Raw genomic sequence first — 21734 nt, forward strand, 5'->3', positions numbered from 1 at the left:
AAGTGTGGAAAATAAAGCAACGTGAACTTTGCTGTGAAAGGGAAAATATGTAAATAAAATAGCCCTGTAGTTATAATAAGCCATTTAAAGATTTGAGTTTGAGAAAACTTCAATCTATATAAAACTGGGCAACGTCTTCATCTTGGATGAGAATAACCAGTTACAGCAACCACATTCTCTAACATTTTAAAAAAGATAGCATCTAATTTTTATTTGCAATAGCGTTTCTAAAGTGATTCTTTCAAAGGAGCATATATTCTCCATAGATTTAAGTCATACCATGAAACATATTCTGACAGCAATCTAAAGTGCAAGTCATGAGGCATGGCAACTTTGGTTATGTTACTGAGCTGTGTTGCCTACCCATAAAATGATTTTTTTTTAAAGCCTCACCTCGCAGTCCGATACCAAAAAACATTGTGAAAAAATTGAGGCCTGTGAGACACTATAGATATAATCATGTTAGATCTTCGAGTTCTGGGAATGTGTATCTCCCGAGAAACCGTCAAACTATTGTCACTAAGCCAAACCTGAACCCACTTGAAGACCAATAATAATTATAGTTGTGCTATAGAAGGGGTCAAAGTCAATATTTAGAAACATTGCATTTTATTGAATTCTAGATCAGCTAGTCTATTCTCCCCTATAGACCAATGACAGTAAGATTGGAAGAAAATATATGAAAGTTAAGAATCTATTATCACTATTCAAAATGTTGGAACAACTTTCACTGTACTAGTGAGGCATTAATAAGAGCCTAATGTCTACAATAATTCATTCTTGCTCAAAACAAGAAGTGATTTCATTTAGAGTTCTGAATTTATTCTCACTGATTTTGCTATTTGCATTAGTAAGGTTCTGGCTTAGAGTCCTCTTCCCATTCTCTAATGTTCAACTTTAACATACAACAATCAACACTAGAGCTTAGAGAAATGTGGAACTGGGTAGCAGATGCCACAATTACAGCCCATCCTGATACATCTTACTCAACCATTCTCTAATATAAGAAGGTTTCTCCTCCTCTTTTCTGGGGGCTTGCTCCTTTGTCATCTTTCAGCTAAATTCCTTTATAGATTTATTATGATGAGAAAAAGGTTTTAGATAACAAGTATTCGTGCTATCAACCTAAAAAAATACAGAAAGAATAGGACTTTTATATGTCAAAATAGAATCCCTGCAGTCCACTCCAGACTGGTCCTAAAACAGAGAATACTTCTGCAAGGTTACTGACAGAGCAGCAGCCTTGCCAGTCATTGAGGACACTTTAAAGGCTTATGAAAGGAAACTTGACCTCAACAGAAGACTACACTCAATAATGGAAACAATATATTTCTCCACTGATATACAATACTGTGTAATGCACTGAAAAAGTTGGATTTTAAAGTAATAGAACAATTTGAAACAATACAGCATTTTTGGATGTCTTCCCACTAGTCCTTATTACACTTGAAACCCTTCATCCTTAGTGTATCCAGATACACTATGACATACTGATCATAAATGACAAGCAAACAGTGTCACAAGCCACATGGAACCATCTGCATGCAGTTCAGCCTGACTTTACCCTTACTTCCTTCCAATACAGACTCCATTACAATTCTGAGCCATCTGCAAAGAATATAGATACACAAAACTAAAACAAGTATCTCTCTATGATTAGAATATTTTAAAGTCTTTAGAAACTTTCCAGACGTACCTCTGATGGAGCACCCCCACCCTCCCCAGTAGAACCCAAACAAGAACATCCTTTGCTCCTGTGGGTCCTGCCAGAACTTGTTTAATGGGTGTTCAGGGTTTTGGTTTTCCTCCTTATTCTTCCTCCTCCTCCTCCTCCTCTTCATCATCATCTTCATCATGGCAGTGTGTGATTTCCTGGGGGGCCAGTGGGAAGAGGTTGGGGGGTTTAATCTCACTAATCGACCTTGTCAACTGGTGTCGCTTATAGTCGGTGTCTTTAAAATCCACTGATGTGCGGTTGCGGGTGGCAAGTGGGGACTCCATCTCATTGATATCTACGTGTGTGTGCTCCACGGTTGACTCATGAGGCATCTAGAACAAAGCAAGAAGCTCACTACATCTAGTAGAGCAAAAGAGATACTTCCCCAATCCTAACCCCTTTTCCCCTATTAGGTGGCCATGTGGAGTTATATCAGACAAATCATTTAGATAGACCTTTACAAAACTACTACCTAAAACTCCCTCTCTTTCTCTCTACTCCCAAAATAGTAACCTATCCTTTACTACAGCTGGAAACTGGGTAAGACAGAGAAGACTATTATTTTCAGTTTCACAGCCAGTCCTCAACAGCTCAAGATCAGAACACAGGAATATAGAAACCACATTTCTTTGAATTAATATTAACAAAAGAATAAAGTCTTCATCATTCACTGTAACTTGTAATAGACTTCAGGGAGTTAAGTTATATTCTCTAAGTTTCTATCTTGATCATACTTTCTGAAAGGCCCTTGTGCAACCACATAATCTGACTCTAGGCTTTGCACAAAAGAATGTTTAAATTGTCTCCTGTGCAATCCCACAAAGCTGGTTGCAGATCTTGATCTTAAAGTGTATCTTAACTATCAAAAGTAACTTTATTTACCAGGACATGGGCAGCTCTGAAGAGATAACTGAATGGATAATACAGCAGGTTGATGAAAGATGCGGCATAGAGATCAGCATAACGCATCACTTGACTGGCAAAGAGTGTCTGCCGGGAGCCACTACGAAATAGGCTTCCCATCATCCCATAGCACATATCCATGTCATGAGTTACTTTCTAAAAAAAAAAAAAATAACAAGATTGATTTTCAGTTCATTCAAGAAATTATTTATTGGGCACCAGCTATATGCCAGTCCCTGGAAAAAAATAAAAAATATGAAAATCATTTAACTCATTTTCTATTTTCTCTCAAATCTAGTTTTGATACCTTTATACGTCTCTGGATGGAACTAATGTCTGGGCGCTCATTGCTACTGCTGTCAAGGTGCCTGAAGATAAAGAGAAAAACCCTGTGAAAATCTCCAGAAAGAGCATTTCTTACACCAAAGTGACTCCCAAAAAGGTAGATGGTTTTTAGGGAAGAAATTTTTAGAACTGAGAAACTTACTTGTAGAGTTCAGCCAAGAAAATATCCAAGCTCTGAAGTTCTTCAAAAAGGGCTAAAGTTTGGAAAAGAAAAGAAAAGAAAAGTTCCCAGTTTTTAACTGACACTAAAACTTCAGTAAAAAGTTGTACATAGGACCCAAGGGTATATATAGCCTGGACCAACATGTCACAGGCAGGTGTTTAAATGACCTCTATCTCCTTCAAGAAAACCCATGATAATCTGTTTGGAATGTGGCAGCAGCTCAATACCTTAATTACCTTTTCTTCTATTTGAACACCACTGACTACAATTTTTTCTTCCATCTGTATGCTCATTCTGAGCTTGCAAAATACCAATTCCTACCCTATCTCAGATGTAGTCAGCAAAAAGCAAGTGTTTGTAATCCCATTTTTAGATAAATGAATGAGAATGAAGTGACTTGTCCAGGGTCACAAGTACAGGAAATAGTACAGCCAAATCAATTAGATTTCTGAAACTTCAAAGGTGGAAAGTTGAAAATACAGATGAAAGGACAGCCTGAAGATCCTACTGATAGTACAGACAACAGAGATAGCAATAGTTAGTATCTGCATGCTTTCCATGTGTTGTAGCCCTTCTCAACCTGAGTTCCCCGAGGGAATTAAGCCCTAAGACATCTATTTGTTTTTCTATTTAACAAATGTGAGGACAGAGAGACTCCAACATTTCCTGCTGGTTCTCAGGAGGAGCCTTGGTTGAGAAGGGTTGTGATGTCTATCTTCTTTATACACATATTTCCTAAGTCTCATCAACATTATGAGGTAGGTGCTATTATTATCATCCCCATTTCAATATTTGAGGAAATTAAGGCACAGGGTATTCTCAGTAACTTGCCTAAGGGCATGCAGATTTTAAGCGACAGATTCAGGGTTCTTACTCAAGGCAGGCCAAATTTCTGGAGTAACTTTCACCATATACTTGGTGATACTCAGTAGGGCTGCATGAAGAACTTGTGTATCAAACACCTTTATGTAACTATATCCCCATAGCTCAATTTAATATAGTATATGTCCTGCAAATATATAGTGTGGCTCAGTCCAAGAATATAATTTGTCTTCATTCTCTATTTCTCAGAAGAGTAAATAAATATCAGGATGTAATTAATGTTCAGAACTGTCACCTCCCAGAATCTCAGATATGGGCTGTTAGGAGAGAATGGCAACTAGGCATGGTTGGAGAAATATGGACTGCAGAGGAAGCGGAGCACAGGTTAGCAATTACAAACTGTAATACAACATGTAGCACTATGCTCAGAGAACACCAAAATTTTCACAGTGAGGTCTGACACCAACATTCTACACTTAACCTCAAAGGGATTTAAGAAGTTGAATAAGGGCTGGGATTATAGCTCAGTGGCAGAGCACTTGCCTCCCACAAGAGAAGCACTGGGTTCGATCCTTAACATCACATAAAAATAAAATAAATAAAATAAAGGTATTATGTCCATCTATAACTAAAAAAAAAGAGCAAAATGGAAATAAAAAAGTTTGAATAAGATAATAACCTCTTATATTTATTAAAATTCTGTGAAATAGCTGAATATTCTAATGGGACTATCAGGGCCCATCTTTTGACCACATCCGATCTCCTGCACAAAAAGTAATGGTTTATCAAAAAGGAATGAATTCAAAGATGGCCATTTAGATATAAACTAGCTATTTCAAAGATTTATAAAACACAATAATATAACAGTCCCTTACAACTCTTGTCAGTCCAGACATGCAGCTCCTGTGCAAGTTCAGGAATCACCAAGAAAGTTCGCCACCCTTGCCGTTTCTTTGATTTTAAAATGTCTCCAAAAATGTGATCTCCAATATACAAAATATCTTTGCCCTTGGCTCCCAACAGATCACAGATTGTATCAGATGAACCTGAAACAATGAACATAAGAAAAAGATCTCCATGTTAAAGCCAGCAAAGTCCATACCCACTTAATACTGCGATTAATTTTACTCTTATTTGAGGGACAGACCTTTATAAAGACAAAGACTTGCCATTCTTCCTACCACTCTTTTTATTGCCTGTAAGATAAAGTCTTCAGCTCTACTGTGCTGATTAGAACTCTAATACCAAATCCTACACAATTCTATCTCAGCTTAAGTAAATATAACCTTCAAAAGCAACATCACCATTTTTTTTTATCACAGATCAGCCACTAAGTTAGCTTTGTTCAACTATTTAACATAATATGTATCTGTGCACACACAGGCTACTAGAAAACTCCTGAGAAGCACCCAAAATATTCCAAAAAGCTAAAATAAATAGGTAAAATAAAGAGGTGGTGGCGGGGGGAGGGGGGTGGCTGAACCTACTAGTGAAAATAAAATTCTTTCTCCTTGATTTTTATCAATTTAGTGGGTGACTATTTACCTTTGGTAAACAGCATCTCTAAAATACTGAAGAGTACATGTAGCACTATGCTCAGAGAACACCAAAGTTTTCACAGTGAGGTCTAAGTGAAGATAATACTGTGCAAAAACATTAAATAAAATCTTTGGAAGTTTCTGACTTACCTCCTGAGTAGACAATGCCATGCTGTAGGGGGCCTGTGTATGTACCAATTTTCAGCTTGCCAGTTTTCTGTGTGAAAAGAATATGAACTTTGTAATACTTTATCATCCTGTTATAATCTACCCACAGCACTACTTGGCAGGCAGCCAAAGTCATGGCACTCATTATGGCCATTAAATTAAAAGTATCTATTTTTCTTAGGGAGAGTGGGAGTGGGGGAAGAAGACAGATTACCCTCTCAACTTACAGTATCTACTTGACGCAATACCGTGCCTTCTCCGAAAAAGAGTGGTTTCCGTGCATCTACCAAGATCAGGTCAAAGTAGGACTGCCATGGTCGATGGGAGCTCCCAGGCTGGTGAAAGAGAATCAGTAAAAACCAAAACATCACTCCTTATCTTAAGACACTCACATGTAATCTTGTTCAAATATAAGGAATTCAGCAGTACTAAGTATAACCAGAAGTTCTCACTATTTAATTTTTAAAAATGCACTGTGTCTAATTATAAGCCACATCCTTCTGGAAACAGGTGTAAATAATTAATAAACTCAAGTATTATCTCTACAGCTGGGTGTGGTGGCACATACCTATAATCCCAGCAGCTTGGGAGGCTGGGGCAGGAAAATCCCAAGTTCAAAGCCAGCCTCAGTAACTTAGTGAGGCCCTAAGCAACTCAGTGAGACCCTGTCTCTAAATAAAATATAAAAAAGGGCAGGGGGTATGGCTCAGTGGTTAAGCATTCTTAAGTTCAAATCCCTGGTTCCCCCCCAACCAAAGTAATCTCTACATTTTAAATCATTTAATCTCCTGAGTTCCAGTAACATATCACAGCAATTTAACATATGAAGGTGTGCTCACAATCTGAAATGTATGAAAAAGAGCTAGGGAGAGATGTAAGTCAATACTCAAGGGACAGATTAAGAGGGAGGTTTGATCATGGTTATACAAAATTACATACAAGAGGAAGTGAGGGGAAAGGGGAAAAAAAAAAACAAGGGGGAGAAATGAATTACAGTAGATGGGGTAGAGAGAGAAGATGGGAGGGGAGGGGATGGGGGATAGTAGAGGATAGGAAAGGCAGCAGAATACAACAGACACTAGTATAGCAATATGTAAAACAGTGGACGTGTAACCGATGTGATGCTGCAATCTGTATACGGGGTAAAAATGGGAGTTCATAACCCACTTGAATCAAAGTGTGAAATATGATATGTCAAGAACTGTGTAATGTTTTGAACAACCAACAATAAAAATTAAAGGAAAAAAATTAAAAAAAAATAAATGCAACTTCATACAAAAAAAAAAAAAAAGAGGGAGGTTTGATCAGCATTAGAACTAAAGTATATAAACTATTATGGACCATATCAGGAAATTTTATTTGTTCTTAGAGTGATGGTTCTACGTATATACTAGTCTTTGGTTCATATAACAAAGTAGTCACAATAATAATGTAGAAGTTATGCCCATTAAAATTATTTCTATCCTGAAGAGCAGTGCACATTAATTTGGGGTGATCTCAAAACAGGGATCTGCTGATTTTTATTCATAGAAGTCTAGGAATCAAATTCTACAAGTATATGACTGACTAAGTTGTAATGGGTATTCCTTAAATCTAAATATAGCCATACTGTGGGAATGAAGACTTCTTTGCTAAATACCAAAGTTAACTGTTCTTTGGGCACAAAACTCAGCAATGACTTAACAGCAGAATATAGAAACTGTCAAGAACACATATAAATTTTCTGTTCCTATTAACCAAATATATTTCTCAACCTGAAAAATTACTTTCATTGCTATACAAACTTCATAATTCCACACAGAACTTCTTAGGCATGAAATTATTCTGATCCAATCTTACTAAATTCCACTTGAATATCCTTTTTTTATTTCAATCTGCTGAATACTCAAATTGCTAATTGTTTTTCTTTTGTTAATGAGAATTAAAGAAAAGGTTTAAAATCTAGGACTATTCTGGGTAGTTCCCACCCAATTCCTTCCCCTAAATATTCCTGAATGATTAAATGCATTCATTATTACTACAGCAACGATCTATGAAGTTAATGAAATACCTTGGGGCCATGTGGGAAATCAAACAGGTAAGTCATAATTTTCTGGAAAAAAATGCAAAATAAGGTTCACATACTACTTTTGCAAAGGATATGCAATAATTGAAAAAAAATATCAAAACCTTTTCATAAAATGTCTTTTTTCAATATAGAATTCATTCACCACATTCTTGTCTCTTCTAGTTTATGGCAGTGGAAGCTAGAAATTAATACTTCATCATACGAGAAACCCCCCCCAAAAAAAACCCCCGCAAAACCTTATGAGATTCTCAGATCTATACAGATTCATACATATATCCCTATCTACTTTTCCTAGAACACAAAATTTGAGATAAGGGGCATATAAGGTAGGGGCACAGAGAAAACTAATGACTTATGGAAATAATATATTTTAAAGTTTTTACAAAAATGAACTGGAGGGAGAACTTTTTACTAACACTATTAATTTGTAATTGTCTCAGCAAAAGTAAATAAGGAATTAATATTAGTTTTTTTCACATGCTTTAATCACACTAAAAAACAATTTTAAAAATAAGAGGTAGTGGGTCAGGGCTGTGGCTCAGTGGTTGAGCACTTGCCTCGCATGCGTGAGGCACTCGGTTCGAACCTCGGCACCACATACAAAAAATAAGTACATAAAATAAAGATACTGTATTCATCTACAACTAAGAAAATATTTTTTAAAAAAAGAGGTAGTAAATTCTGATATCTAAAATTCAAAAAATCTTTGTACGACTTACTACTATGGAGCTTCCAACATCAGGAAAGTACAGAAAGTAAAGGGTACGATTTCTTAGGTTTATACAAATGATGCTCCAAAGAGACACAGAAGCCATTTTAATCAGCACAAATATTTTAAACAGTCCCAAAATTAAAATCTTCAAGTAACCAACTATAATCAGGGAAAAGAGTCATAAAGAATAGAAAAAATTAGAAGGATTCTGATATGGCCCTTCTCCCTATACAGTTTTGCTTTTTTCACTCTGCTTTCAAAATAAGATGACAGAAACTACTTTCATTTAAAAACTTCTGTCCTCCTCATTATTTTCAAGGTTCTTTAGGCCAAAATAATTTCTCTGCATAATCAAAAAATATGAATATTAAGCACTTACATCTGTATATTTATAGTCACTGTTGGTGGCAAGAAATACTTTCCCTACTTCCTTCATCCGGCTCAAAAGCAAAGGCAGTTTTCCCTGAAATGCAGTAAAAACAAAACACTAAAACACAAATACTTTCATTTTGGGGTAGTCATATACTAGATTTTTGTCCCCTAAAATAGTGGGTAGGGTAAGTCTTTTAAAGATTAGTTGTTGGTTTCAGAATTTTGCATTTAAAAGCTCCCGTAAGCGTTATACATGAAAAAAAATCTTAATATATGTAGTATACAAACTGTACATAGCATCTAGATTCATATATAAAATGACTATAAGGACATTAACATATTTCCACCTTTCTCATATGGTCTACCTCAAGAAAGAGTTTAAATTACCTGTGATTTCCTGAAGTATATGAGTTAGATGTGTTAGAAATCCGGAGAAGTTTATTTTAAACAACACCAGCAAATTTGCTATTGGAGATTATTAGACATAGCCACATTACGTATATACTAGGGTTTTACAAGCACCTTGCAGAATGTAATGGCAAGTCCAGATAAATCTAGAAATGCCCATGCCCACCTGCAGATAAGAAAATTCTAACTGCTGATATGTTTCTTTAACTGGAAAGAAAAACACCTTTTCCTTCTCTCACAATAAATAAATAGGTTCCTTTGCACAATTCTCCTGAACTATTTTGGTTTGGATATGAGGTATCTCCCAAAAGCTCAGGTGTGAGACAATGCAAAGAAGGTTTAGAGAAGAAATGATTGGGTTAGAAGAACCTTAACCCAATTAATGAATTAATTACCTGATGGGACTGAACTGTAACTGAAGTCAGGGGCTGTGTGGCTGGAAGAGGTGGGGCACCGAGGGCATGGCTCTGGGATATATTTTTTGTCTGGTGAGTGGAGTCTCTCTCTGCTTTCTGATCATCATGTGTGTGAGCCCTTCCCTCTGCCACACTCTTCTGCCATAATGTTCACCTCACCTTGAGCCCTGAGGAATGCAGCCTACTGTCTATGGGTTGAGACCTCTGAAACTGTGAGCCCCCAGTTAAACTCCCTCCTCTAAAATTGTTCTGGTTGGGTCCTATAGTCACAGCAGCAAAAAAAGCTGACTAAAATATGGACCCTCCCCACTTAGTGTTCTTCTTTGAAACAGTGTGGGAAAGAGAGTGAAATAGGAAGTACAAATTCTGAAAATAAAAAATCTTTACTGTAGTGCTTGGAGAAAATATTGTATTCTGCTATTTACATGCTATAGAAAAGAAAGAAATGTCTGAACTTGAGACTCTGTATGTGTTTACTTTTTATTTTGAAACAATTTTAGCTTATAGAAAAGTTATAGAGGGGTTGGGGTTGTGGCTCAGAGACAGAGTGCTCGCCTAGCATGTGTGAGGCACTGGGTTCGATCCTCAGCACCACATAAACAAATAGATATTGTGTCCACCCAAACTAAAAAGTAAAAAAAAAAAGTTATTGAAATAAGAGTTCCCCGGTATTCTTCCTTAAGCTTTTATTAATAGTAACATCTTATTTAATCACAGTATAATTGCCAAACCTAAAATATTGGTAAGATACTATTAATTTATTACATTATATTTTTTAAAAATGTAATGTTTCCCACTAATCTTTTAAGGTATTTTAAAGCCTTCCTCAATATTTCCTATTGATAAGTTAAAGGTATTTTATTTTTCAAAATTTTTTTTTAAGTTCTTGATGGTTCTTTTTTAACTTATACGCAGTGCTGAGAATCAAACCCAGTGCTTCACACATGCTAGGCAAGCACTCTACCACTAAGCCACAACCCCAGCCCAAGGTACTTTAAATAACAGTCATATACATGCACATTTGTTTAGATGGTCCAGTGTCTAGTATAATGCTTCTGATTTAAGTCAGATTTGGGTGTGAATCTTGCCTTTACTATTTACTAACTGTGTAATCTTAGGGAAGATATTTAATTCCTCTATTTCTTAGTTTTTTCATTTATAAAACAGATATAACAATAATATATTAGATGATATAATGGTGATATACACACAGTAACCCCCTAGTTGCTATGTTATAATTAGATCTAAAAGGACAAATGAAATACTAGGTCTTCTTGCTTACTAATCACACAAAAAACTAAGACATATGTTCTAGTTATTCTTGGTGATTATACCTTGCACATACTATGTCACAACAAAGAACTATCTTCCTTGTCCATTTCATTATGAACAGGCTTATTATTCATTTCTTTAATAGGTAAAATAAGCTATATAGATCTGTTTCTCCCTTTATTACTTACATCTTTGACTACATACTTCTCAAGATTTTCAACTGTCTTTTCCTTAAGGGAGCCCTGGGGAAAAGAAAAAAAAAAAAAGCTAAGAAAATAACAAAATAAGTTTTTTTTAACATTTAGTTCACAATAAAAATTGTATTTACTGTCAACCAGAATGAACTTAAGTGTTTACCAAAATGGAAAAAACAAATAAAACTAGAGGGTTAGGAAAAAGTAGTAGATATGATTTGCTGCAACTCTGCCACCAAAATCTGTCTTCAAATATGAAACTGTCTACTTTTCTGCAAAGATTTGTTAAATATAATCTTTTACACGAAAATCTCTTCTAAGTCAGTTTGAGAAATGAAAACTCATTTAAATCTAGAAGCCAAGTTTCACCAAGTGAGGAAAAGTGGCTAGGATGACCAAACAAGAACAAATATATTCTAGAGATCTATCATTAGGCGGGAAATCCCTTCACCCCCAACCCATTTTTATAAATGGAAGAAAAATTTTACTCCATTTGCACTTGAAAAGTAAAGACATGCCAGACAGTAAGCAGGGGAAGAAGCAGCTTCTGAGTACCTTGTAATGAACCCAGTCAACAGCATCTCTTACATCTTGGAACATACTCCGGTAGGACATGAAGAGGTCCCCATCTTTAAATCCTGTCTCACAGCTACAGAAAGATAAAAAGAATGTGACAGGGAATTCAAAAGAGGATAAATAAAATGAATGACAAAAGTTACCCAGGGGACTCAAAGATTCCAATATCATATGGGTATGGCTGTGGCTAATTAGGAAAATAATTACTCCCTAATAAAAATCCATTTTTGACCACCAGAAATTGCCATATGTTCAATGGAATACAATAACTCTGAACAAATACAAAGTGATAGAATAATATATAGAATGGAAGCTAAAAGGTCAAAGTAATAAAATATCAGGTTTTTATTCATAACTTTTTAGAAACAGGTTCTCACTGAAGAAACATCTAAAACGTACAATTGGTCATTTAGGTTCTTTCTACCCTGACTTCTTTCTGACATTGTCCCTAGGTATAAAGATAATGTCCATTTTCTTAGTGACTCAGCCTTCCACCAAATCTAGTGTCTTGAAGTGGGTAAGGACTAACATAAGAAGTTAGCAAACTCTGACATATATGGCTACACCTTCAGCAAAGGCTATCCAATTCCCTATAAAAATAGAGGATAATTTATTCAAGACTTAAGCAAAAAATTGCTTCAGGGAAAATAAGCAGTATTTATTCCTCAATGAAATCTTGCTGGGCCTGGGAATGAAACTAAATTACCATCCCTGAATGGCTCCTGGGTAGCTGCTGTGAAATGAGTCGGGGGGTTTTAGTGTAATTCTGCTTGGACAGATAATCATCACACAAACCTCCCACTCAGTTGTCACAATTAGCACCTCTGCTGGCCGTCTTCATTCCCAGGAGAAGCCAATCAGAAGTGGTCCCTTCCAAACATGGCTGCAGCACACTGGCAAGGAGAGGGGCCGTGTGGGAGGTGAGAGCCTGCATGGAGCTGCTGGTGCTGTCCCATCTCCAGGCTGGCAATGTGGCATCTCTCACTAGCACTAAATTCACTTTAGAAAAGCAGAAAAGACCTACAATGGCCAGTTCTCTAAAACCCTGTACATTAATTTTAAAAATCAACTGGAAAAAGAAAATTGTAGCATATACACACCTGGTATATCTGGGACAATTAGTAAAAAAATCTACTAGGCAGGCCAACAGGTAGGTCTCTGAAAAATGAAGAATAGATATTCATAAGCTATAAGTGAAATAATTCAAACATTTTATTATCTCCTTTGAGCAAAGACAAATGATTATGGAAAGAAGGGAAAGTACCAATATATAAGCATAGAATGAGTCTACCTGGTAGATTGAATAGTGTGTTCAGAATGTAAAATCTTTCAGTGTCATCTCGTTGAATAAATTTATTTGGATACTGCTCTCTAGTTTCTGGCCTGAAAGAAAAATTTTAAAAATTGACATTCAAAAAATTAACATGACTGGAGAATATTTATTATTCAAAAATTCATTCTAGGGTCTGGGGTTGTGGCTCAGTGGTAGAGCACTTGCCTAGCACCTGTGAGGCACTGGGTTTGATCCTCAGCACCACATAAAAACAAATAGAGAAAAGTATTGTGTTCATTTACAACTAAAAAAAATAATAATTCATTCAAATATTTTGATGGTTATGTACAACACAGGGTTCCAAATATTAAACATGGGGTACTAGAATATGAACAAGCTCAAGTTCTAGCCTTAAAGAGTTCTCAGTCTGGGAGGGAGAAACATACACATTTAAGTATAATAAGATTTTTAAAAAATCACAACTACTACAAGAAAGCTGCAAAGAGCTGTAAGAAAACTGAGGAAGGGGAAATCATTTCAACTTAAGGGGTAGAGAGAAGCAAATGAGAGAAGGAATTGGAAAATCTAGGATTCATGAAAGAGGTGACATATAAGCTAAGCCTTAAAAGCTAAGAGGATCAGCTGAGAAACAAGTCCAATTTTAGTACAGGTAGTGAAGCAGAGAAAAAAACAAAACAAAACAAAAAAACAGCCAGAAAGATGGGCTGAGGCAGATTATGCCACTGTTCTTACACTTCATTCAGGAATAAGACAGTATTACTTATAGCTTTTACACAAAGGGATTCAACTCATCAGAATTAAATTTTAAGAAGATTAAATTGGTATCAGTTTTGGAATAAACTGCAGAAAGAAAATGCAATAAATGGCCCAAAATTCTTCCCAACACTTTGCAATGCAACTTTATGGTTTCTCCCATTAGAACTTCAGTCTATTTCTTCATCCTTAAACATAGGTGTGAATAGCAGCAAATGGGATCTAAGCAAACTTGGAAGACACTGTGCACAATGGCTTGCCCTCTCCTGCTGCACATGGAACCCTGAGACTACTATGTGAATAACAGTGAAATGGTCCACCAGGAGATAAAAGGATACATGAAGAAATGAGGAACACAGCCAACAGCCTGCCAGTTGCCAGACCTGTGAGTGAGGCTACTCTAGATCAGCTGCCAGCTGATCCACCAGCTGACCACAGACATAAGAAACAGCCCAGAGATATCAGCTGAACAATCCTAGAATTGCACAGCTGACTTTCATAATTTAGAGCTAAATAAAATAGTCACTATTTTTTTAAGTTGCTAATGAAACTTTATTTTATTTATTTATATGCAGTGCTGAGAACCTAGTGCCCCACACATGCTAGGCAGGCACTCTACTACTGGGCCACCACCCTAGCCCCCAAATTGTCATTATTTTAAGTCACCAAGTTTGGGAATAATTTATTATGCAACAAAAGCCATCTATAGAAAGTAACAGAAAATCAGTTAGGTGGTTAATGCAGTAGTCATGAGACTAGTAGAGCCTGTCCTAGCATGCTATCAGAGGAAAATAAAGGAATAAATGCATTTTGAGAGACTGCTGAGGAAATGAATAAGACCAGGCAACTGTATGGGTGTGGTAAATGAGAGACCTAAGAGTCAAAAATAATGACAATTATGCTTAGGTATCTCTTGAGAAGTGATTGGAACTGCTAATAAAACATGATGGCTCTAGGTTTAATCCCCAGTACTACAAAAAAAAAAAAAATATATCTGGATTAGAAGTGGACATAAAAGTAGTTCTATTTTGGCTATACTAAGCTTGAAGTAAAAAAGATTCATAGTAGGCAATCAGAAACAAAGATCAAGATTTTAAAACAAAGAGTCAAATCTGAAAGATAAATGGAATCATATATTCACCGGTAATAGATGAAATCATGAAAACTAATAAAGAAACTGAAATTGGAACCATGGAGGATATTTAAGGTGTAAAGAAAAAGTCAGTGAAAGAAATTAAAGATGCACAAGAAGCTTGTGAGTGAAATGAAACACTTCAAGAAAAAGAAGGGAACAATATTAATAAAAAATATTTCAGAAAAGCTAAAACAGACAAAGACTAAATTATGAAGATGTAAAATTCTCAAACCAGATGTGGTGTGACACACCTGTAACCCCAGCGGCCCAAGAGGCTGAGGCAGGAGGATTGCAAGTTCAAAGCCAGCCTCAGCAAAAGCAAGGCACTCAACGACTAAATGAGACCCTGTCTCTGAATAAAATACAAAATAGGGCTGGGGATGTGGCTCAGTGGTCAAGTACCCCGAGTTCAATCCCTGGTACCCAAATAAATAAATAAATAAATGTATAATTCTCAGTGAATTTATGAAAATTAACAAATCTAAATAAAAGAAATCAAAGTTAACACTGAGTGACTTGGGTAAATTTCTGCTTCAATTTGTTAACTGCAAATGGTATAAATTCCAGTTAGGCATATAAAATCTTATTATCATCCTGTCTTAGTTTCCTCTTAGTCATCCTTCTGAAATAAGAGGTCCTAATAAAAAATAACTTTGTAGAATACCTCATCTTCTAGTCTTCCAAATTTTATGTAATGAAAAATAAGAGGGAAGGGAATAACAATACATATTCCTCAGTGAAGTTTAGTAAGATGACATTGTTTTCTTAAATGTAATATACTGTTCCATCAGTAAAGAGCAATTCCTCTATAGAGACAGTTAACATTTATTAGGCAGTTACTACCCAAATTGACATATATGCAGTTAGAAATTATATTTTGTTTAAATATCAAATCATGCTGGTATATATTTAAAATTAAAAAATCAACTCAGGGAGAGGTAATACACCATAAAAGTAGGACAGTGCACTCAGAGTAGGAAGAAAATAATTTAGTGCAGATTACTGCTAACTTTCTGTGACCCACAAAATAACAGCTTTTTTGGGGCTGGAGTTGGAGCTCTGCGGTAGAGCGCTTGTTTCGTACGTATGAGGCACTGCATTCAATTCCCAGAACACATATAAATAAGCAAATAAAATAAAGATCCATCAACAACTAAAAAATATTTTTAAAAAATAACTTAATTTTCTGAAAAATTAATTTCCAAATTATTAGCAAGACATGTGATGCCAGATGAAGCCCTGACTTCTTTTGGCCCTGTCCATCAATAACCATTTCTCCCATTTTATCCATCTTGTTTCTCCTTTCCAAGGACTTTCCCTTTTGACTCAAAGAACTGTAGTGTGTTGTTTGAATGATTCTGCATTTACTCATAAATTACATGTTTTTGAAACACCATTAAATATGTTTCCAGAGGAGCTACTTGGAAACTTTACTGAGGAAGAGAGGTAGGTGGTTGTGAATCTTGAATTAGTAAATGTGACTGTAAAGCTAAATTAATGAACTGCTTTTCTTCTCCATCTACCCCTCCATTAATACAAAAATTCATTTTCAGACATTTGAAAACTGGTTCATCCTCATTGATATTCTGAATAAAAGCGACAACATTTGTAAATAAAAGAGCTTAGGTTACTAGTACTACATGTAGTCATTTTATGTTTAAATCCTGCTTCTTGATATTTGTGAATGTTGAAAAACCCCAATGAAAGGAACAGTGGGTATAACCTTTCTGGCCTGCCCAGATAGGTCAAGGTGGATGTTTACTTCACACTGTTCTCTGTACGTATTATATGGGACATCTCTGAGCATATGTAATGTCAATAATACCTGAAGAGTATTATATCAGATGGTCAAATTCTAAGTGGGACACTACTATGACCTCAGATTTAAAAAGTTTGGTACAATGTCTTCTGGCAAGTACCTTTTGTGATAAGAGGCACTCAGTTACCTCCTACCTCTTACCACAAAAGGTATTTGCCAAAAGACATTGTCTTTCTATTTACAACTCTGCTGTCAAGAATGAATAACAGCCAGATGAAGTGGCACACACCTGTGAAGACAACAGGATCAAAAGCTAAAGGCCAGTCTGTGTAACTTAGGGAGATCCTGTCTCAAAATAAAATGGAAAAGGTCTGGGGATGTAGTTCAGTGACAGAGTACTTGCCTTGCATGTGCAATGCCCTGGGTTCAATCCTTAGTACTCCAAAATAAATAGATAAATAAAAATAGAAGTTGCTGTTCTGTCATACTGTGTCAGTATGTAAATACTGTGTCAGGCAGTAAATAGAGAAAACATAAAGTCATAATTATAGCAGTTGTCAAATTGTGATATTGTGATTTTTTAAAAGAAAAAACTGATATGTTTCACTAAAAAAATTGTATACATCAAATGTTTTTATCTGCTATTTTCCAGGTTGAAAACTCAAATTAGTGACATAATATCCTGATTATGAAAATAAAGTTTATCCTTGTTTTATATATCATTACTCTTTCCCTCTATTTTTTGAGTTGGGTAATAAATGTAGATGCAAATTATATTTTGTTTAAAGTAAGTGAATTTTAGTTATACAGCATCCAGTAAAGCTTTTTTCCTTCTTCTTTTTACAGTACTACTATGGATTAAAGCCAGGGCTTCATGCATGCCAGGCAAGTGCTCCACCATTGAGTTATATCCTCAACACCCTTGTATTTTTATTTTAAGACAGGGTCTGACCAAATTGGCCCAGGCTGCCCTCAAACTTATGATCCTCCTTAGCCTTCCAGAATCTGGGGTGTGCACCACTATACCTGGATCAACAAGAGTTAACCTTGAAACTTGTTTGAGCTCAAGGACCCTGTGTCTCAGCCTCCTATGTAGATGGAAATACAGGCACATGCCACTATGCCCCGCTTTTCTTGTATTCATTTTTTTAAATATTTATTTTTTAGCTGTAGTTGGACACAATACCTTTGTTTTATTTATTTTTATATGGGGCTAAGGATGAACCTAGGGTCTCGCATGTGCTAAGTGAGCCCTCTACTGCTGAGCCACAACTCCATCCTCCTTGTATTCATTTTTATCCCTATGTTTAAAAAAATTTTTTTAACCGTATGAACATCTGAAGCTATTTATTAGAACGTTAAAAAACAATTTATTAGCTTTTAAAAATCTTTATTAAATTGCTATAGTTTAACCACTGAGCCACATCCCCAGCCCATTCCCCCGCTTTTTGTATTTTTTATTTTGAGACAGGCTCTGGCTAAATTGCTTAGAGCCTAGCTAAGTTGCTGAGGCTGGCTTTGAACTTGTGATCCTCCATGCTAGGGATTGAATCTGAGGTGTCACACATGGTAGGCAAAAGTGCTTTATCATTGAGCTACATCCCCAGTCCAGGAATAATTCTTTAAAATAAATAGGAAAGTACATCTCATCTGGAAAGACAATGTCATTTTCATATTGTTTGACTATAGAAAAAACAAACAAACAAACTCTAGAAAGAGACTGAACATTCTTTGTACTTACCCTCTTATGAAGTTAAATCCATGTGCACAGACCAAGAGGTTTCCATAGGCATCGACTTTCAAAAGATTTCCATATAATGTGTCAAAGACAAGTCCTCTATGTGAAAATAATGGCATCATTGATAATGCAAAGTAATATGTGCAATAGTTTTATATAGTACTACTCAATCACTATAAGCCAACGTCCTCTAACTCAAGCTTTGTAGCGACTTAGGTGTATTCTAAAACAATATAACCTTAGAGGCTAAAGTATGTAAATAAAATCTTTAAAATAAATCCTAGAGCAATTACAAATATTTATTCCAGATAAGTAATCATAAATGTTTCCTATTATGAATAAGGGCTTAATCAAACAGTATAAACTATAATTTCTACCAATACAACTGATATCATTCTAAAATAGTCTTTCCATTTCCTGGGATAAGTGAGCTGTCCTATATTTCTCTCTTTTAAAAAAATTATTTTTTAATTGTAGTTGGACACAATGGCTTTATTTTGTTTATTTATTTTTATGTGGTGCTGAAGATCTCCCACATGCTAGGCGAGTGCTCTGCCACTGAGCCACAACTCCAGCCCGATTTTTCTCTTTTTGACACTGTGAGATATATATCATGGTATTTCAAATAAATATCATATTTTTTTTGAGGGGTCCATACTGGGAATTTAACCACTGAATACATCCCAAGAAAGCCCTTTTCAGTTTTTATTTTGAGACAGCGTCTCACTTAGTTGCTGAGCTGGCTTTGAACCTGTGATCCTCCTGCCTCAGTCTCTGGAGCCACTGAAATTACAGGTGTGTACTACCACACCTGGCAATATCATCTTCTGTGATTTTAATTTTGGGGGGAGGGGGCAGTACTGGGAGTACTGGGGATTGATCCTAGAGCCTTAAACATACTAGCCAAGCACTCTACCACTAAGCTACATCCCCAGCCCTTTTTTTCTATATTTTATTTGGAAATGTGGTTTTGCTAAATTGCTCAGGCAGGCCTCAAACTTGCAATTCTGCTGCCTTAGCCTCCCAAATCACTGAGATTATGGACATGCCTTACAACACCCAGTTTAACCCTAAATCTTCCCTATCAAATCCAGAAATGCAAACGGTCTAAGGTGGCTCTAAGTATCTAGTAATTGTATTAGTAAAACACATAACTGCTCTCTAAAAGCCAAAGGTAGGACAGATAGGACCATCTGTGATGCTGCCCATCAGGATATTGGTTTTGGTACTAGAGATTGAACCTGGGCGCTTTACCACGGAGTTACATTCACAGTGTTTTTTATTTTTTGAGACCAACTCTCACTAAGTTACTGAAGCAGGCCTTGATCTTCTAAGCCTCCTGCTTCTGCTTCCCACATCACTGGAATTACAGACATGCACCACTGCACCAAGCACCATCAGGTGCTTTCTCATATCCCTAAGTAGGTCATCTTCAACAGCAATAAACCGAGTTCAATTCAAGAACACAGAAGATATAGTATATATGAAAGGTTTGTGGTAATTCTAGAATTAATACCAACCCCAAACAACAAGGTATTATGTGATATATTCTTTTAGTCAGGGATAAATTTGGAATTACTAATTTGAGGGATAGAGGAAGTGGTCTTAAGATAAAAATATCTTGAAAAATTACCTGGTAGGGAATGTAGAATCATAAGCAAAGCTGAGCAGCTCCTGGGGGTAGCCAATAGAAACTAATCTCTCCACAGTAAGCTCAAAGCCAAGGGATTCATACTCCGGGGACTTGTATACTGCACAAAGAGGAGGTTCTTATTAGTCAGCATAAAGAACAGCCCATTAAAAGAAGGCAAACAAGTGTGTTTCTACTCTTTCCTAATTTTTCCTTCCTCCTCAGTCTGCCATTTCTTTTTTCCCCCCTCAAATTCTATGTTTTGCACAGCCCCCATTAATTAAGAGAATTCAATTATTAATCTGTAGAAATCATTCATATTATATCAGGAGCAGCAGTTAAAAGAAATATCAAACATTTCAAAATAGTCCCTTCATTCTCAGGAAACCTAAGCATTTTTTTTCTTTTATCTACTCTTTCACTCTCACAATCTGAAGGCAAAAAGAATATAGCTGTGATATTAACTGTAAGAAAATAAGTAAACAGAAAAGTAGATAAGAGAAGTCTGGGTTTGTCAAAGGCTTCAGTGATGTTCACAACTGACGTAGGAATCTTCAAAATGAGCTTTTTTTAAAGTTTATTTATTAAATTCCTATTTGGTTTAATATTTGCTTTATACTCCTTTAATCAATATATCTGTTCTACTTGTCAGATTAACTTGTTTTTTATCAGCTCTAACAATCTTATAGGCTTCAAAATTGCATTTTATAAAGAATTACTACAAACCAACCATCAAAAGACATGCCTGAGACAACAGGGAAATCCATATGAACTGGGAATTAGGTATTAAAGAATCATGACTTCTTTTATTAGACATGATTATGGCAGGGTGGATACATGCAAGTATGTGTAAAAAAAAAAAAAGTATATATAATTTCTCTTTATCTGCTAAAGGAGCGTTTGTTATAGGTCAAAAAGCATGGATTTCAGATTATAGAGATTTCTCTCTACTACTGTATATGTCTGAAATTTTCCACAAAGAAAAAACTTTTTAAAATTATCACTGTAGTTCACCATAAAGAAAATGTTGCTCCTTTAAATAGGCTTCTCCCAAATGAAATATTTAGGTTACTAATATTCCATCAGTCTCTAGGAACAGGTAAGCCGCACTGAAAATAAAAATAAAATAAAGACCTGCTTAATTTGTTTAATGCCAAATGTGGCAATTAAACAATTATCCACCCTATCCACCCTATTTTTGCAGTCTCACAATAATGCAGCAATTATTATAGTTCTTCCATCTATTTAGCCTATAGCTCAAACTGATTTTTTTTATTTGATACTTTTAGATATACATGATAGTAGGGTGTATTTTGACATATTATACATACATGGAGAGCAACACATTCCAATTAGGATCCCATTCTTGTGGTTGTACATGATGTGGATCAAACTGATTTTTCATTGCAATTAGTTTGCCTGTTCAAGTTAGTGTTAATATTTTAGTGAGTACAGTTCAACTTTCCCTTTCTAAAAGTAATCTTTAGAATATTTTGGGAACTATATAAGAAGCTGGTGATGCTACTTGTCTCCAAAAAAGGGAAGTGAATGGCAATGTTACAAGGTAAGGAAGGAGAGCTCCGTGTATGCTCTGTACTTTAAAACTTGTAACATATTGATGTAGTTATCTGTTTTTTAAATTGAAATCTTAAAAAAGCAAGCTGGTCTTTTAAAATCCTTTAATAAACATTGTCAGATTAAAAGAAAAATTCTAAGGTGCTTCTAGAGATCCTTGCATTTCATCTCATCAG

General features: G+C 35.7%; 1 protein-coding gene across 8 annotated transcripts in view; it reads right to left on the reverse strand.

Moving 5' to 3' along the window:
* Positions 1–592: 592 nt before the first annotated feature.
* Positions 593–21734, reverse strand: part of Nt5c2 (5'-nucleotidase, cytosolic II) — a 143925-nt gene continuing 122783 nt past the window's right edge. For 6 of the 8 annotated variants that reach the window (XM_058581279.1, XM_046450071.1, XM_058581280.1 and 3 more), the window contains 15 exons: positions 19987–20104; positions 18357–18452; positions 12966–13057; positions 12775–12832; positions 11654–11747; positions 11093–11146; positions 8816–8899; positions 7707–7748; positions 5884–5991; positions 5639–5705; positions 4826–4996; positions 3108–3159; positions 2928–2988; positions 2600–2776; positions 593–2049 (listed from right to left, as the gene is read on the reverse strand). In XM_058581279.1, the coding sequence (XP_058437262.1) occupies positions 1810–2049; positions 2600–2776; positions 2928–2988; positions 3108–3159; positions 4826–4996; positions 5639–5705; positions 5884–5991; positions 7707–7748; positions 8816–8899; positions 11093–11146; positions 11654–11747; positions 12775–12832; positions 12966–13057; positions 18357–18452; positions 19987–20104 (1514 nt within the window). In that variant the 3' untranslated portion in view covers positions 593–1809. Of the gene's footprint in view, positions 2050–2599; positions 2777–2927; positions 2989–3107; positions 3160–4825; positions 4997–5638; positions 5706–5883; positions 5992–7706; positions 7749–8815; positions 8900–11092; positions 11147–11653; positions 11748–12469; positions 12574–12774; positions 12833–12965; positions 13058–18356; positions 18453–19986; positions 20105–21734 lie in introns of those variants that run through there. The other 2 variants (XM_046450074.2, XM_058581282.1) reach the window with 2 other exon arrangements.

Source organism: Marmota monax, unplaced genomic scaffold, assembly GCF_021218885.2.
Source record: "Marmota monax isolate L192 unplaced genomic scaffold, Marmota_monax_Labrador192_F-V1.1 WCK01_AAM20220418_F8-fsc00004, whole genome shotgun sequence".
Lineage (NCBI taxonomy): Eukaryota > Metazoa > Chordata > Mammalia > Rodentia > Sciuridae > Marmota > Marmota monax.